The 19,376-nt window shown below is 43.8% G+C and overlaps 1 protein-coding gene across 1 annotated transcript in view; it reads right to left on the bottom strand.

Annotated features, from left to right (window-relative positions):
• The window catches only part of sin3b (SIN3 transcription regulator family member B), a 67,984-nt gene that overhangs the window by 13,383 nt on the left and 35,225 nt on the right, over nt 1-19,376 (bottom strand). Inside the window, exons 12-13 of the mRNA XM_061976271.2 lie at nt 10,575-10,758; nt 4,197-5,079 (exon numbers count right to left, since the gene is read on the bottom strand). Of these exons, the coding sequence (XP_061832255.2) occupies nt 4,197-5,079; nt 10,575-10,758 (1,067 nt within the window). The remainder of the gene's footprint in view (nt 1-4,196; nt 5,080-10,574; nt 10,759-19,376) is intronic.

The following is a 19,376-nucleotide window of genomic DNA, read 5'->3' as shown; positions in this document are numbered from 1 at the left end:
GGAAGACTTCAGATTTGACAGCTGTCCAAAAGGCAACCATCGACACATTGCACAAGGAGGGAAAGACACAAAAGGTTATTGCTGAAGAGGCTGGCTGTTCTCAGAGCTCTGTGTCCAAACACATTAATGGAGAGGCAAAGGGAAGGAAAAACTGTGGTCAGAAAAAGTGTACAAGCAATAGGGATCACTGCGCCCTGGTCAAGATTGTGAAAAAAAAAACCATTCAAAAATGTGGGGGAGATTCAGAAGGAGTGGACAGCTGCTGGAGTCAGTGCTTCAAGATCCACCACCAAGAGACGCTTGAAAGACATGGGTTTCAACTGCCGCATACCTCGTGTCAAGCCACTGTTGACCAAGAAGCAGGGCGCAAAGCGTCTCACCTGGGCTAAGGAAAAAAAGAGCTGGACTGCTGCTGAGTGGTCCAAAGTCATGTTTTCTGACGAAAGCAAATTTTGCATTTCCTTTGGAAATCGAGGTCCCAGAGTCTGGAGGAAGACAGGAGAGGCACAGGATCCACGTTGCCTGAAGTCTAGTGTAAAGTTTCCACCATCAGTGATGGTTTGGGGTGCCATGTCATCTGCTGGTGTCGGTCCACTCTGTTTCCTGAGATCCAGGGTCAACGCAGCCGTCTACCAGCAAGTTTTAGAGCACTTCATGCTTCCTGCTGCTGACCTGCTCTATGGAGATGGAGATTTCCAGTTCCAACAGGACTTGGCGCCTGCACACAGCGCAAAATCTACCCGTGCATGGTTTACGGACCATGGTATTTCTGTTCTAAATTGGCCCGCCAACTCCCCTGACCTTAGCCCCATAGAAAATCTGTGGGGTATTGTGAAAAGGAAGATGCAGAATGCCAGACCCAAAAACGCAGAAGAGTTGAAGGCCACTATCAGAGCAACCTGGGCTCTCATAACACCTGAGCAGTGCCAGAAACTCATCGACTCCATGCCACGCCGCATTAACGCAGTAATTGAGGCAAAAGGAGCTCCAACCAAGTATTGAGTATTGTACATGCTCATATTTTTCATTTTCATACTTTTCAGTTGGCCAACATTTCTAAAAATCCCTTTTTTGTATTAGCCTTAAGTAATATTCTAATTTTGTGACACACGGAATTTTGGATTTTCATTTGTTGCCACTTCAAATCATCAAAATTAAATGAAATAAACATTTGAATGCATCAGTCTGTGTGCAATGAATAAATATAATGTACAAGTTACACCTTTTGAATGCAATTACTGAAATAAATCAAGTTTTTCCAAATATTCTAATTTACTGGCTTTTACCTGTATATTAATACTTTTGTTGTTGTTTTAATCAACTCAAAAAGATGTCAGTAGCTGCATTTGTAGTATCATTAGTGGTCAGCGTGTGGTATCTAATAGTGCTGCTAGGATGCTGATGAGAGTGCGGAAATACGACCACATCACACCAGTTCTCAAATCCCTTCACCGGCTTCCTGTTCCACTCAGGTTTGAATACAAAGTCTCCCTACTAACCCACCAGTGCCTCCATGGAAATGACCCCCTCTACCTCAAAGAACTGCTCACCCCAAAATCCTCCACACGACAGGCTAACCTCCTCCAACCTCCGAGGACAAAGCTACGAACAATGGGAGACCGGGCTTTCTGCTCCGCCGCTCCCAGTCTGTGGAACGCTCTCCCTGACCACCTGTGGGCGCCACAGACTGTGGATGCTTTTAAAAAAGCCTTTTTTATATTTATACGTGCTAGTTCTAGTTTTTTGGGGGTTTTTTTATTCTTTTTTTTTTGTTTTTTTTAATACACTGTAGCACTTTTGAGGTTGTTTGCTCAATGTAAAGTGCTTTTTACAAATAAAATCTATTATTATTAGGGATGTCAGATAGGGGCTTATTTGCCGATATTGTCCAACTCTTAATTACCGATACCGATATCAACCGATACCGATATATACAGTCGTGGAATTAACACATTATTATGCCTAATTTGGACAACCAAGTATGGTGAAGATAAGGTCCTTTTTTTAAAAATTAAGAAAATAAAATGAATAAATTAAAAACATTTTCTTGAATAAAAAAAGAAAGTAAAACAATATAAAAACAGTTACATAGAAACTAGTAATTAATGAAAATGAGTCAAATTAACTGTTAAAGGTTAGTACTATTAGTGGACCAGCAGCACGCACAACCATGTGTGCATACGGACTGTATCCCTTGCAGACTGTATTGATATATATTGATATATAATGTAGGAACCACAATATTAATAACAGAAAGAAACAACCCTTTTGTGTGAATGAGTGTAAATGGGGGAGGGAGGTTTTTTTGGGTTGGTGCACTAATTGTAAGTGTATCTTGTGTTTTTTATGTTGATTTAATAAAAAAATAAAAAAATAAAATAAAAAACGATACCAATAATTTCCGATATTACATTTTAAAGCATTTATCGGCCGATAATATCGGCAGGCCGATATTATCAGACAGCTCTAGTTGCTATTTATTAAATAAGCAAAAACGTGTGGATTTTTTCAAGTGTTCCAAATGACTGATTGTCATAGTGTTGTTTAACATACCATACCATACCAACTTTATTAATAAAGCCCTTTAAAAACAACCACAGTTGAAGAACAAATGGCTGTACACCATGTTTAAAAAAGAACTATTGATGCTGACAGAGGCATTAGAACATTGGTTCTGCTGCTGTGCTGTACAATGTACATGTATACTTGTCAATAAATGACCATGTGGTCATAAAGAGCTCAAATGAAGTTGTGGACTGTGAAAGTATATACAGGTAAAAGCCAGTAAATTAGAATATTTTGAAAAACTTGATTTATTTCAGTAATTGCATTCAAAAGGTGTAACTTGTACATTATATTTATTCATTGCACACAGACTGATGCATTCAAATGTTTATTTCATTTAATTTTGATGATTTGAAGTGGCAACAAATGAAAATCCAAAATTCCGTGTGTCACAAAATTAGAATATTATATATTATCAGGAAACAGAGTGGACCGACACCAGCAGATGACATGGCACCCCAAACCATCACCCAACCATGCAAATTTTGCATTTCCTTTGGAAATCGAGGTCCCAGAGTCTGGAGGAAGACAGGAGAGGCACAGGATCCACGTTGCCTGAAGTCTAGTGTAAAGTTTCCACCATCAGTGATGGTTTGGGGTGCCATGTCATCTGCTGGTGTCGGTCCACTCTGTTTCCTGAGATCCAGGGTCAACGCAGCCGTCTACCAGCAAGTTTTAGAGCACTTCATGCTTCCTGCTGCTGACCTGCTCTATGGAGATGGAGATTTCAAGTTCCAACAGGACTTGGCGCCTGCACACAGAGCAAAATCTACCCATGCCTGGTTTACGGACCATGGTATTTCTGTTCTAAATTGGCCCGCCAACTCCCCTGACCTTAGCCCCATAGAAAATCTGTGGGGTATTGTGAAAAGGAAGATGCAGAATGCCAGACCCAAAAACGCAGAAGAGTTGAAGGCCACTATCAGAGCAACCTGGGCTCTCATAACACCTGAGCAGTGCCAGAAACTCATCGACTCCATGCCACGCCGCATTAACGCAGTAATTGAGGCAAAAGGAGCTCCAACCAAGTATTGAGTATTGTACATGCTCATATTTTTCATTTTCATACTTTTCAGTTGGCCAACATTTCTAAAAATCCCTTTTTTGTATTAGCCTTAGGTAATATTCTAATTTTGTGACACACGGAATTTTGGATTTTCATTTGTTGCCACTTCAAATCATCAACATTAAATGAAATAAACATTTGAATGCATCAGTCTGTGTGCAAAGAATAAATATAATGTACAAGTTACACCTTTTGAATGCAATTACTGAAATAAATCAAGTTTTTCCAAAATATTCTAATTTACTGGCTTTTACCTGTATATAAGTAACTAAATAGTTACTTTTCACAGTAACGCATTACTTTTTGGTTTAAGTAACTGAGTTAGTAACTGAGTTACTTTTGAAATAAAGTAACTAGTAACTGTAACTAGTTACTGGTTTTCAGTAACCAACCCAACACTGCCAAGGACACAATGGACGTGACTAGGATGGTAGAAGGTGGGGATTGAACCCCAGTAACCAGCAACCCTCCGATTGCTGGCATGGCCACTCTACCAACTTCGCGACGCCGTCACATACATCTCTCCAATTAAAAGGTTAACATAAAAGCAGGGAATTGAACTTACTGGGCTGTTTGAGGCGCAGCTCCATGGCGAGGTCACATGCCTTTTCCCGTCTCCCTTCGGCCACCAGCAGCCGCTCCCTGCTCTGCTCGGCTCGGTGATCCAGCAGCTGTCGCTCGGCCTGCCGGTAAACCCGCAGCAGGCGCGAGCACAGAGTCTGGTGCAGTCGCAGGAAGAAATACCAGTTGTTGTTGACAAAGAACAAATTATAGACGCCGTCCAGCTCCTTCTGGTGCTCTGCTTCGGGGTCACGCAGGTCCACCTTCTCCACGGTTGCACCCGAACTACTCTCTACAGGCGTGGATGCCGGGGCGGAGCTGGGGGTGGTTGCAGTTTGGACCGTGCTGCCTGGGGTGCTGGAGGATTCTGTGTCTGCTGGTTGGGATGGGCTGCCGCGTCTCCGTCGGGACTCGCTGTTTATTTGCTGCTGGCTTTGGGGCTGGACTTGGGCTGGTTGTGGTTGGGGCTGACTACTGGTGGCTGCTGATGCGTTAGAAGTGTTAGCATTTCCTCCTGATGTTGTCGTCGTCGACGTCGTCGTCGCCGCCGTCGCTACTGCTGATGTTACAGCTGCCGCCGCTCGTTCTCCTCCCTCCTCCGGCTCGGCCTCCTCGTCCGTCCATTCTTCGGTGTCGCTGAGCTCTCCGCGGCGTGAGAAGAACAGGTCGGGAACAAAGTGCTGGATGATGCGCTTGATGTGGTCCTTGTCGTCTTTGTGGATGGTGGGCTGGCGTTTGACGTGGTAGATGATGAGCGAAGCGGCGTCCTCCAAGATTTGTTTGTCCTCGTATGTGAAGACCATGTGCGGCTCGCTGGTGGTGGCCACACTGGAACCGTTGCGGCCCTGCTGGCTCACGCCGCCTTCTTCCGTGCTCTGCTCCTGTCGCTGAAACAGACGACAAGATGATGAGCTGTTTGCCAAACAAATACACTCAATGAGCATCAAGTACAAGATATGTTTTGAAGGCGACGCAGTCTTGTTTTTTTGTTAAAAGTTAACACAGATCATCTGTTTTATATGTATTCTATATACAGAGGTGGGTAGTAACGCGCTACATTTACTCCGTTACATCTACTTGAGTAACTTTTGGGATAAATTGTACTTCTAAGAGTAGTTTTAATGCAACATACTTTTACTTTTACTTGAGTATATTTATAGAGAAGAAACGCTACTTTTACTCCGCTACTTTTATCTACATTCAGCTCGCTACTCGCTACTAATTTTTATCGATCTGTTAATGCACGCTTTGTTTGTTTTGGTCTGTCAGACAGACCTTCAAAGTGCCTGCGTTACTGGTGACGTTTGACTCCGTTCCACCAATCAGATGCAGTCACTGGTGACGTTGGACCAATCAAACAGAGCCAGGCGGTCACATGACCTGACTTAAACAAGTTGAAAAACTTATTGGGGTGTTACCATTTAGTGGTCAATTGTACGGAATATGTACTGTACTGTGCAATCTACTAATACAAGTTTCAATCAATCAATCAAAAGTGTGAAGGAAAAAAGACACTTTTTTATTTCAACCGTACATCCCGTCACAAGCCTAAAGACTGACTGCACAGTTCCTGTCTTCACAATAAAAGTGCCGCTCCATCGCGCCTGCGCTTTCAAAATAAGAGTCTCCGAAAGCCAGCGCAAACAAGCTAGCAAACTACGGAATTTGCCGCCAATGTATTTCTTGTAAAGTGTGTGAAAACGAATATGGAAGCTGGACAAATAAGATGCCAAAAACCAACCACTTTCATGTGGTATTAGACAGAAAGGAGGAACTTTTTTTCTCCTGCATTTGAAAATGTGGACGTTATCATCACTACTGTCTGATTACAATCAATGCAAGTCCTCAGAATCAGGTAATACACCAACTTATATTCTTGCCTTCATGAAAGAAAATAATCTATATGTGTTAAACATGCATGTATATTCATTAAAACACCTTTAACATGTAAACAAAAACGGCAAAATAAATAAATATAAATGATATACTGTATATATCAATGTATGTGTATGTATATATATATATATATGTGATATGTGTGTGTATGTTACTCATCAGTTACTCAGTACTTGAGTAGTTTTTTCCCAAAATACTTTTTACTTTTACTCAAGTAAATATTTGGGTGACTACTCCTTACTTTTACTTGAGTAATAAATCTCTAAAGTAACAGTACTCTTACTTGAGTACAATTTCTGGCTACTCTACCCACCTCTGTCTATATATAGGGTCTCCAGAGAGAAACATTCCAGGTTGCTCAAACACACAACAGATGCCTCAGTTTGTTTACACACCTTCATTCATAAAAAAACAAAAAAAACATTAAAAATGACTTTAAAGAATTGATTCTGTCTGCCTCCAAGAAGATGAGGAAGAAGGAAGCACATTGATGCAGAATGGCAGAGTTAAACAAACATGTAGATTTAAAAATACATGTATTCGCCATTCGCACTAGTTGTGTCAGGCAACAGCTAACAAAAAGTGGAAAAAAGGTCATCAAGACGAGACCATTTGTATAAAAAGGAAGTTAAAAGCTATACCTGCATTCTTAAATACCCTCTGTGAGTGTCTGTGATGCTGCATGAAAGAATACCTACTGTAGCATATGGTTACACTGCTGGTTTCATCCAATGAGTGCTCGTTATTTTCAGTACTTACAGGAATTTGCCATGTCTCGCAAAAATGACTAATGATCTACTGCTAACGATGGATTCTGATGCGTCATCTATGTTGCTGCTTCTTGATCTTAGCGCTGCTTTCCATACCGTCGATCATAATATTTTATTAGAGCGTATCAAAACACGTATTGGTATGTCAGACTTAGCTTTGTCGTGGTTTAACTCTTATCTTACTGACAGGATGCAATGCGTCTCCCATAATAATGTGACCTCGGACTATGTTAAGGTAACGTGCGGAGTCCCTCAGGGTTCGGTTCTTGGCCCTGCACTCTTTAGTATTTACATGCTGCCGCTAGGCGACATCATACGCAAATACGGTGTTAGCTTTCATTGTTATGCTGATGACAGCCAACTCTACATGCCCCTAAAGCTGACCAACACGCCGGATTGTAGTCAGCTGGAGGCGTGTCTTAATGAAATTAAACAATGGATGTCCGCTAACTTCTTGCAACTCAACGCCAAGAAAACGGAAATGCTGATTATCGGTCCTGCTAAACACCGACATTTATTTAATAATACCACCTTAACATTTGACAACCAAACAATTACACAAGGCGAATCAGTAAAGAATCTGGGTATTATCTTCCACCCAACTCTCTCCTTTGAGTCACACATTAAGAGTGTTACTAAAACGGCCTTCTTTCATCTCCGTAATATCGCTAAAATTCGTTCTATTTTATCCACTAGCGACGCTGAGATCATTATTCATGCGTTCGTTACGTCTCGTCTCGACTACTGTAACGTATTATATTGGGGTCTCCCTATGTCTAGCATTAAAAGATTACAGTTGGTACAAAATGCGGCTGCTAGACTTTTGACAAGAACAAGAAAGTTTGATCATATTACGCCTATACTGTATATACCTTTATATACATATATACATATATATATACCTATACTGGCTCACCTGCACTGGCTTCCTGTGCACTTAAGATGTGACTTTAAGGTTTTACTACTTACGTATAAAATACTACACGGTCTAGCTCCGTCCTATCTTGTCGATTGCATTGTACCATATGTCCCGGCAAGAAATCTGCCTTCAAAGAACTCCGGCTTATTAGTGATTCCCAGAGCCCAAAAAAAGTCTGCGGGCTATAGAGCGTTTTCTATTGGGGCTCCAGTACTATGGAATGCCCTTCCGGTAACAATTAGAGATGCTACCTCAGTAGAAGCATTTAAGTCCCATCTTAAAACTCATTTGTATACTCTAGCCTTTAAATAGCCCCTCTGTTAGACCAGTGCTGTCCAGAGTCGGGACCCGGGGTGGACCACTCGCCTGTGCATCGGCTGGGAACATCTCTGCGCTGCTGACCCGTCTCCGCTCGGGATGGTGTCCTGCTGGCCCCACTATGGACTGGACTCTTACTATTATGTTGGATCCACTATGGACTGGACTCTCACAATATTATGTCAGACCCACTCGACATCCATTGCTTTCGGTCTCCCCTAGAGGATGGGGGGGTTACCCACATATGCGGTCCTCTCCAAGGTTTCTCATAGTCATTCACATCGACGTCCCACTGGGGTGAGTTTTCCTTGCCCGTATGTGGGCTTTGTACCGAGGATGTCGTTGTGGCTTGTGCAGCCCTTTGAGACACTTGTGATTTAGGGCTATATAAATAAACATTGATTGATTGATTGATTGATATACTGGCTCACCTGCACTGGCTTCCTGTGCACTTAAGATGTGACTTTAAGGTTTTACTACTTAGGTATAAAATACTACACGGTCTAGCTCCGTCCTATCTTGTCGATTGCATTGTACCATATGTCCCGGCAAAAAATCTGCATTCAAAGAACTCCGGCTTATTAGTGATTCCCAGAGCCCAAAAAAAGTCTGCGGGCTATAGTGCTTTTTCTATTGGGGCTCCAGTACTATGGAATGTTCTAGCAGTAACAATTAGAGATGCTACCTCAGTAGAAACATTTAAGTCCCATCTTAAAACTCATTTGTATACTCTAGCCTTTAAATAGACCCCCCTTTTAGACCAGTTGATCTGCCGTTTCTTTTCTGCTCTGCCCCCCTCTCCTTCGTGGTGGGAGGGGCACAGGTTTGGTGGCCACGGATGATGCACTGGCTGTCCAGAGTCGAGACCCAGAGTGGACCGCTCGTCTGTGCATCAGTTGGGGACGTCTCTGGGCTGCTGACCTGTCTCCACTCAAGATGATCTCCTGCTGGCCCAACTATGGACTGGACTCTCACTATTATGTTAGATCCACTATGGACTGGGCTCTCACTATTATGTTAGATCCACTATGGACTGGACTCTCACTATTATGTTAGATCCACTATGGACTGGACTCTCACTATTATGTTAGATCCACTATGGACTGGACTCTCAAAATATGTTAGATCCACTATGGACTGGACTCTCACACTATCATGTTAGATCCACTATGGACTGGACTCTCAAAATATGTTAGATCCACTATGGACTGGACTCTCACACTATTATGTTAGATCCACTATGGACTGGACTCTCACACTATTATGTTAGATCCACTATGGACTGGACTCTCACTATTATGTTCGCTCCACTATGGACTGGATTCTCACACTATCATGTTAGATCCACTATGGACTGGACTCTCACACTATCATGTTAGATCCACTATGGACTGGACTCACACTATTATGTTAGATCCACTATGAACTGGACTCTCAAAATATGTTAGATCCACTATGGACTGGACTCTCACACTATTATGTTAGATCCACTATGGACTGGACTCGCACTATTATGTTAGATCCACTATGGACTGGACTCTCACTATTATGTTAGATCCACAATGGACTGGACTCTCACTATTATGTTCGCTCCACTATGGACTGGACTCTCACACTATCATGTTAGATCCACTATGGACTGGACTCTCACACTATCATGTTAGATCCACTATGGACTGGACTCTCACTATTATGTTAGATCCACTATGGACTGGACTCTCAAAATATGTTAGATCCACTATGGACTGGACTCTCACACTATCATGTTAGATCCACTATGGACTGGACTCTCACTATTATGTTCGCTCCACTATGGACTGGACTCTCACACTATCATGTTAGATCCATTATGGACTGGACTCTCACTATTATGTTAGATCCACTATGGACTGGACTCTCACTATTATGTTAGATCCACTATGGACTGGACTCTCAAAATATGTTAGATCCACTATGGACTGGACTCTCACAATATTATGCTAGATCCACTCGACGTCCATTGCACCGGTCACCCAGGGGGGGGTCCCCACAACTGCGGTCCCCTTCAAGGTTTCTCAAACTCCCATTGGGTTGAGTTTTTCCTTGCCCTGATGTGGGATCTGAGCCGAGGATGTCGTGGTGGCTTGTGCAGCCCTTTGAGACACTCGTGATTTAGGGCTATATAAGTAAACATTGATTGATTGATTGATTGATTGAAGGGCCGTACGTTTGACACCTCTGATCTAGTGTCTACTTGTAAGTCTGTGCGGTTTTAAACAAGTAAAACGTCAATACAGAATTTGTTTTCCAATTGTGCTTTTTGACTTTAAGGCTAGTACTTAACAAAATGATAGCGAATTGAAAAATTTACAAGGTCCTTCAATGTTGCCAAAAAATTGGCAACGTTTGCTGCAACTTGCTGAAAAAGCTGTCACAAATTCAGACATTTTAAGCAGCGACAATCGCAAGAAAAGCCCGCGAGAAGGTGAGCGGCGTGTACCTCATCGTAGACACTCTCGATCTCGTTGAGGAGGCTTTTGGAGCGCAGGGCCTTCATGTCGTTCTGTTTGAAGTTGACTCCTTGGTGGTCCAGGGACTTGAGGTAGGCCTTCTCATACTGCTCCCTCCAGATCTTGTTGAAGCCCTGCTGGGCCTCTCTCCACTCCTCTTCCTTGGCCTTCAACCTGCCAGTTAACAACAGCGTTCACTTTCAGGATTCAACCACAGCGGAGGAGAGTGACTCACAGTTTCAGCGGCAATGTAGACTCAAAAAGGTGTTTTGAGTGTGACAATCGGAGAGTTATTAATTGAACAATATATTGTGGGTGTTGTTAATGGCAGTGTTTCCTGTACATTCATTTGTGGTGGCCTACCACAAATAGATTAAGCGCATCCTGTATGCCCAAGCTCACAGACACATTGTACATTATATACATTCTAATTATCATTATACCGTATTTTCCGCACTATTAGCCGCACCTACAAAACCACACATTTACTCAAAAGCTGACAGTGCGGCTTATAACCCGGTGCGCTTTATATATGGATTAATATTAAGATTCATTTTCATAAAGTTTAGGTCTCGCAACTACGGTAAACAGCCGCCATCTTTTTTCCCCGTAGAAGAGGAAGTGCTTCTTCTTCTACGCCAAGCAACCGCCAAGGTAAGCACCCGCCCCCATAGAAGAGGAAGCGCTTCTTCTTCTACTGTAAGCAACCACCCGCCCCCGTAGAAGAAGAAGAAGCGCGCGGATATTACGTTTCATTTCCTTTGTGTGTTTACATCTGTAAAGACCGCAAAATGGCTCCTACTAAGCGACAGGTTTCCGGTTCATGAAAAGACGCAATCTCTCCATCCGCACACGGACTACTATTTCACAGCAACTGCCTAAAGACTTTCAAGAAAAGCTGGCTACTTTCCGTGCATATTGTAAAAACAAGATAGCTGAAAAAAAGATCCGGCCAGAGAACATTATCAACATGGACGAGGTTCCACTGACTTTTGATATTCCTGTGAACCGCACTGTGGATACAACGGGAGCACGTACGGTGAATATTCGCACCACAGGGAATGAGAAGTCATCCTTCACTGTGGTTCTAGCTTGCCATGCTAATGGCCAGAAACTTCCACCCATGGTGATATTCAAAAGGAAGACCTTGCCAAAAGAGACCTTTCCAGCCGGCGTCATCATAAAAGCTAACTCGAAGGGATGGATGGATGAAGAAAAGATGAGCGAGTGGTTAAGGTAAGTTTACGCGAAGAGGCCGGGTGGCTTTTTTCACGCAGCTCCGTCCATGTTGATATACGACTCCATGCGCGCCCACATCACGCTGGTTTTTAATATATTATTAAAGTTTGACTGACCTATCTGACTGTTTTTTTGACATTCCCTTTAGCGCAGTTAGATGCGGCTTACAACACGGGGCGGCTTATAGGTGGACAAAGTTTTGAAATATGCCGTTCATTGAAGGCGCGGCTTATAACCCAGGGCGCCTTATGGTGCGGAAAATACGGTAATACAATATAACATTGGCAACACTAAATTGGCCCTAGTGTGTGAATGTGAGTGTGAATGTTGTCTATCTGTGTTGGCCCTGTGGATGAGGTGGCGACTTGTCCAGGGTGTACCCCGCCTTCCGCCCGATTGTAGCTGAGATAGGCTCCAGCACCCCCCCGCGACCTCGAAGGGAATAAGCGGTAGAAAATCGATGGGTGGATGGATAACATAATGAGACTAAGTCTGTTGCTGTAGCTGGTGGATACAACTCCAAACAGTAGATAACTATACTTCTTAACACTCCTCACAGTGACGTGCGGTGAGGTTGATGGCTGGTGAGGCACTGACTTCATCACAGTCAGATTTACAAACATATGAACCCTAAAGAGTATCTTATTCACCATTTGATTGGCAGCAGTTAACGGGTTATGTTTAAAAGCTCATACCAGCATTCTTCCCTGCTTGGCACTCAGCATCAAGGCTTGGAATTGGGGGTTAAATCACCAAAAATGATTCCCAGGCGCGGCGCCGCTGCTGCCCACTGCTCCCCTCACCTCCCAGGGGGTGATCAAGGGGATGGGTCAAATGCAGAGGACAAATTTCATTACACCTAGTGTGTGTGTGACAATCATTGCTACTTTAACTTAACTTTAACTTTACACATACAAACTGTAGCACACAAAAAAGCACATTTAATAAAAAAAAACGTTATTATGGTCTTACCTTTACTTATAAATGAAGTCCATGCGCCGCAACTAAAGCCCTCACTTCAACTTTCCACGTGCAAGATTGAATCTATTTAAAAAAGTGTAACCGAGGGTTTATAAATGTGGCCTATACTGTATGAAACTACAAAATAAACACGGAGGCTCCAGTTTACACGAGGACCACTTTATTTACCTTCTTTCAAAAACCTCCGCAACGTGACATCACTTCCGCTCTTAGCGCCTTCAAAATAAGAGCTCAAGGCATATACTGTATAACAGCGCATAACAGGAACTTAACATCACAAAGAGGAAAAGCCCATGAAAATAGCTTACAAAAGTTATTTAATAAGAAGCCAAAAAGTGCAAAAACAATAATGTTCGTGTTGGAGGAGTTGTGAATTAGGTACACAATGTTGTGTCCCTGCAGTCATTCACAACTCCTCCAACACCAACATTATTGTTTTTGCACTTTTTGGCTTCTTATGAAATAATTTTTTTAAATAGATTCAATCTTGCACGTGGAAAGTTTAAGTGTGGGCTTTAGTTGATATAACAATTCTACGGCGGGGTGCAGGAGGCGAGCCTCAGCCAGTGCGTCTTTTGCAGCCGTTTTATGATCGCTCAGCACAAGAAATACTTTACACACATACAGTTGTTGACAAAATACACTGTACATTATATACCTCAGCTAACTAAACTATGGAAATGTATAATATAATTCATATAGCAATACGGTCTCACTGCACAGCAGGCCAGCAGTTAGCCGAGTCATTGCGCAATCCATGTTGAGGCACTGAGTGACGTGCCTCAACTGGCTGCTGTTCACCGCACCGTCTCTTCTCAGTATTTGAACGGCAAATGTGAAAATTCAGCGATTTTGAATAAAAATAATCTAAAACTGGTGAAGTTAAATGGAAAATAACTTTATAGTATAATCACTGGATACATATAACAATTTAAATTTTTTTTTCTTTTTACATTTTTTTTCTTTCCATGATGGCAGGTGAGGCGCCGCCTCACCTGCCTCTAGTGACTGCACGTCACTGACTCCTCATATGCACCAGGTCTGCCAGAGAATAAAAAGAGGTAGCAGGGAAGATCAGTGTTGGCAAGTTAACGATATTTAACAAGTATTCAGACCCCTCTATGTTCTCTTTTTCAAAGAAGCGACGAGCAACAAACCTTTTCTCGTCTCGTCATTTAATGAGCACTGGATGCTACTTTAGAGGAGCAGTTCCTTCGAAAGAGCCGTTAAAAAAACTGGCTTGTTATTAGGGCCCGCATGGCCCATTGCAAAACCGGGAGTCCTTATGCAATGGGACATAAGGACCTATTGAATTTCTAAGGTTTTATTATTCTTCCGCAACTTTGCGCTGTAATTTGACCCCCTTAACATACTTCAAAACTCACCAAATTTTACACACACATCAGTAATATACGGCAAAACTTTTTATCAAAAAACCAAACCTCAAAACTCAAAATTGCGCTCTAGTGCCCCCTAGGGAAAAAAAAACTAGACTGCCTGTAACTCCCACTAGGAAGGTCGGAGAGACATGAAACAAAAACCTCTATGTAGGTCTGACTCAGATCTAGATTTCATAATAGTACATACTAAAATCAACAGGAAGTTGGCAATTCCCCCTTCAAGACAAAAAAGTACTAAAAACAGTCACTTTTGCGTCTTTGAGCTGTAATTTGACCCCCTTAACTTGCTTCAAAACTCACCAAACTGAACACACACATCAGGACTGGCAAAAATTGTGATCTAATAAAAAAACCTAACCCCAAATCTCAAAATTGTGCTCTAGCGCAATTTTTTAATGAAACGCACAAAAAACTGCTCCTCCGATGAAAAAACTGACAAAACTGCCTGTAACTCTCCCTGGGAAGGTCGGAGAGACATGAAACAAAAACCTCTATGTAGGTCTCACTTAGACCTACATTTCATAAATTCACAACCCCCCAGCAAAAATCAACAGGAAGTTTGCTATTCCCCCTTCAAAACAAATTTTTTGTAAAAACCGGTCACCTTCCTTCAAAAACGATCTCCTCTGAGCGCGTTTGTCGTTTCGGCTTCAAACTAACACAGGAGAGAGATTAAACCCTTGTGTATAAAATAACAGAACAGCGTTTTAATACCTGCTCTGGTTTTGATTTTATGACCCTTCAAAGACCCGCTGCGCTGATGCTGCTGCGCTGCTGTTTTTTTAAGATGGCTGCTTAAAAGCAGGAAGCACCAACGTGCCCACACAATGCAGACAAGGTAGGTACACTAGACAAAAGTCTTGGGACACTTCAGACTAAAAGTAGACAAAAGTATTGGGACACTTAGGACTAGCACCTGCCAAATACGCGGGCCCGACCAATGCTGCTTGCAGCTTTAATTATAGTTCTTTTCATCAAGGAAGGAAAGGTAGGAAGTATAAGATAAGATGTGGATTTACACATATATTACACTATTGATGGGAATTACTCTTTTCTGAAATATTTGCTATACTGTTGCTGTTGTGTGCGTGTGCGTGTGTGTGTGTGTGTGTGTGTGTGTGTGTGTGTGTGTGTGTGTGTGTGTGTGCATACACACACACACAGTACAGGCCAAAAGTTTGGTTCACCTTCTCATTCAATGCGTTTTCTTTACTTTCATGACTATTTACATTGTAGATTGTCCTATCAAAACTATGAATGAACACATGAGAAGTTATGTACTTCACAAAAAAAAGGTGAAATAACTGAAAATATGTTTTATATTCTAGTTTCTTCAAAATAGCCACCCTTTGCTCTGATTACTGCGTTGCACACTCTTGGCATTCTCTCCATGAGCTGAAATGGTTTTCACTTCACAGGTGTCATAGTTTTGATGCCTTCAGTGACAATCTACAATGTGAATAGTCATGAAAATATAGAAAATGCATTGAAATGAGAAGGTGTGTCCAAACTTTTGGCCTGTACTGTATATACACACACACATTTAAAAAAAGTAAATACAAATGACAAATGCTGCGGTTACCTTTCACTAATATTGATTTTAACTGTCAACGCTGCATCTGCATGTGTAAAATAAATAAAACAACACTCCCAAACAAGCGTGAATCGGTTCTCATCCTTCACTTAAAAGCAGGGCCGGCCCGTGGCATAGGCCGTATAGGCAAATGCTAAGGGCGCCGTCCATCAGGGGGCGCCACGCCAGTGCCACAAATGTTGGAGAAAAAAAAAAGAAAGAAAAAAAAAGTTGGTACTATTATTTCTAAATACAAAAAATAATCCCACGTTAATTAAAATGCAAAGTAAAGCCTATTTAATATAAATATTATTTATACGGTGCGCCCCCTCCCTTCCCGTATCATGACTCTTTTTGGACGTCACCACATCAAAAAATCAACACAAGATGTCAAAACGGCCAAAACTGTCAGGTGCCCAGGGAAGAAAAAAAGAGAAAAGAAGAGGAGGAGAAACAAGAAAAGACAGAGGTAGCAGGTAGGTAACGTTAGCCTACATGAAATTATTTGTCTGTTACAGAATGTGATAGTAACCTGGCTTTTTAGCATTAAGCTAATGTTACATGATTCGGCAATTGCTAATCAATAAATAGCTAGTTCTGTTTTAACGTCGGGTTAATATTGTGGAGGGGGCTAAATTGTTATGGAAAATAATAATGTAACGTTAGGTCATTACAGTACTCCCACCTTACATTCCTCAGGGACATTTGTATTAGATCTTTTAAGCAGGTGTTTTTTGTTTACATTGTTATTGCCTTCTGGTTAGCTAATGTTTGACCTGCAGGTAATAGTCACTTGTCCACCCATTTATATCCATCCATCCATCCATCTTCTTCCGCTTATCCGAGGTCGGGTCGCGGGGGCAGCAGCTTAAGCAGGGAAGCCCAGACTTCCCTCTCCCCAGCCACTTCGTCCAGCTCCTCCCGGGGGATCCCGAGGCGTTCCCAGGCCAGCCGGGAGAGATAGTCTTCCCAGCGTGTCCTGGGTCTTCCCTGTGGCCTCCTACCTGTCGGACGTGCCCGAAACACCTTCCTAGGGAGGCGTTCGGGTGGCATCCTGACCAGATGCCCGAACCACCTCATCTGGCTCCTCTCCATGTGGAGGAGCAGCGGCTTTACTTTGAGCTCCCCCCGAATGACATGACAGAGCTTCTCACCCTATCTTTAAGGGAGAGCCCCGCCACTCGGCGGAGGAAACTCATTTCGGCCGCTTGTACCCGTGATCTTGTCCTTTCGGTCATGACCCAAAGCTCATGACCATAGGTGAGGATGGGAACGTAGATCGACCGGTAAATTGAGAGCTTTGCCTTCCGGCTCAGCTCCTTCTTCACCACAACGGATCGATACAGCGTCCGCATTACTGAAGACGCTGCACCGATCCGCCTGTCGATCTCACGATCCACTCTTCCCCCACTCGTGAACAAGACTCCGAGGTACTTGAACTCCTCCACTTGGGGCAAAATCTCCTCCCCAACCCGGGGATGGCACTCCACCCTTTTCCGGGAGAGAACCATGGACTCGGACTTGGAGGTGCTGATTCCCATCCCAGTCGCTTCACACTCGGCTGCGAACCGATCCAGCGAGAGCTGAAGATCTTGGCCAGAGGAAGCCATCAGGACCACATCATCTGCAAATAGCAGAGACCTAATCCTGCAGCCACCAAACCAGATCCCCTCAACGCCCTGACTGCGTCTAGAAATTCTGTCCATAAAGGTTATGAACAGAATGGGTGACAAAGGGCAGCCTTGGCGGAGTCCAACCCTCACTGGAAACGTGTCCGACTTACTGCCGGCAATGCGGACCAAGCTCTGACACTGATCATACAGGGAGCGGACTGCCACAATCAGACAGTCCGTTACCCCATACTCTCTGAGCAATCCCCACAGGACTTCCCGGGGTACACGGTCGAATGCCTTCTCCAAGTCCACAAAGCACATGTAGACTGGTTGGGCAAACTCCCATGCACCCTCAAGGACCCTGCCGAGAGTATAGAGCTGGTCCACAGTTCCACGACCAGGGCGAAAACCACACTGTTCCTCCTGAATCCGAGGTTCGACTATCCGGCGTAGCCTCCTCTCCAGTACACCTGAATAGACCTTACCGGGAAGGCTGAGGAGGCTACATGAAATTATTTGTCTGTTACAGAATGTGATAGTAACCTGGCTTTTTAGCATTAAGCTAATGTTACATGATTCGGCAATTGCTAATCAATAAATAGCTAGTTCTGTTTTAACGTCGGGTTAATATTGTGGAGGGGGCTAAATTGTTATGGAAAATAATAATGTAACGTTAGGTAATTACAGTACTCCCACCTTACATTCCTCAGGGACATTTGTATTAGATCTTTTAAGCAGGTGTTTTTTGTTTACATTGTTATTGCCTTCTGGTTAGCTAATGTTTGCCCTGCAGGTAATAGTCACTTGTCCACCCCTTTATATATTAGGTATAATTGTAAGTAAAAAAAAAAAGGTCAAAGACAAAGCTATTCGGTTTCTTGTGAGTATATACTAGAGATGCGCGGTTTGCGGGCACAACCGCGGAGTCCGCGGATTATCCGCGGATCGGGCAAATGAAATTTAAAAAAATTAGATTTTATCCGCGGGTCGGGTCGGGTCGGGCGGTTGAAATTAAAAAAAATTAGATTTTAAATAGATTCAGGCGGGTGGCAGTTAAACCAATTGGGAAATATATATACATAGTTAAATGTTGTTACCCACATACGAAAAACGAGCAGGCACCTGCAGCATATGCCACAACAGAAGAAAAAAAAAAAAAGAGATGGACACTTTTACGGAGCGGAGAAGGCCCCCGACGCCTCGCGGGGTCCGGGACCGAGGCCCCTTCCCCCGAGAGGGCCCCACCGGGAGCCGTAGCTGAGGCGATCCGTGAGAAGGGCCCGACGCACGTCCAGGGTCACCACCGCGCCCACCGCACCGACACCCCGCCTCGTCCGCCTTCGCCGCGGCCGGCGTCACGCGCAGCAGGTAAGCAGCTTACCTGCCCGCCAACCCCGTGGCCGGGGGCTCGTAACAGGGGTCACTCTGCGCGCTCCGCCCGCGCAGCTTACCTGCCCGCCACCCCTGTTGCCGGGGGCGCGTAACAGGGGTCACTCCGCGCGCAGTGCGCTCACGAAAGGGGTGGGGCTCACCCTGGTTGATATAGACAGCAGGATGGTGGCCATGGAAGTCAGAACCCGCTAAGGAGTGTGTAACAACCCACCTGCCGAATCAACTAGCCCTGAAAATGGATGGCGCTGGAGCGTCGGGCCCATACCCGGCCGTCGCCGGCAGCGAGACGCGCTTGGAGGTGCGCTCAGCGCGGCTCCCATATGATTGCGCACTGGTGTGCGTCTGGGTCGTGACAGCGTGGCACGCGAATGTCTGTGCTGCATTGGATCAGTCTCCTTTCTTTAACAGGCAAAAGCTTTATAACCTCACTAATGCCTTGCATCGTCTATATTAGATATATAACAACGGGCGGGTGCGGGCGGGTGCGGTTCTGATCAAATGTTACATCGGGTGGATGGCGGATGGTTGACGACTTTCTGATGCGGTTGCGGATGAAATAATTGCCTATCCGCGCATCTCTAGTATAAACACTTC

Source organism: Nerophis lumbriciformis, linkage group LG14 (genome assembly GCF_033978685.3).
Source record: "Nerophis lumbriciformis linkage group LG14, RoL_Nlum_v2.1, whole genome shotgun sequence".
Classification (NCBI taxonomy): Eukaryota; Metazoa; Chordata; class Actinopteri; order Syngnathiformes; family Syngnathidae; genus Nerophis; species Nerophis lumbriciformis.
The sequence above is the reverse complement of the archived record's forward strand: the minus strand, read 5'-3'. Positions and strand labels throughout refer to the sequence as shown.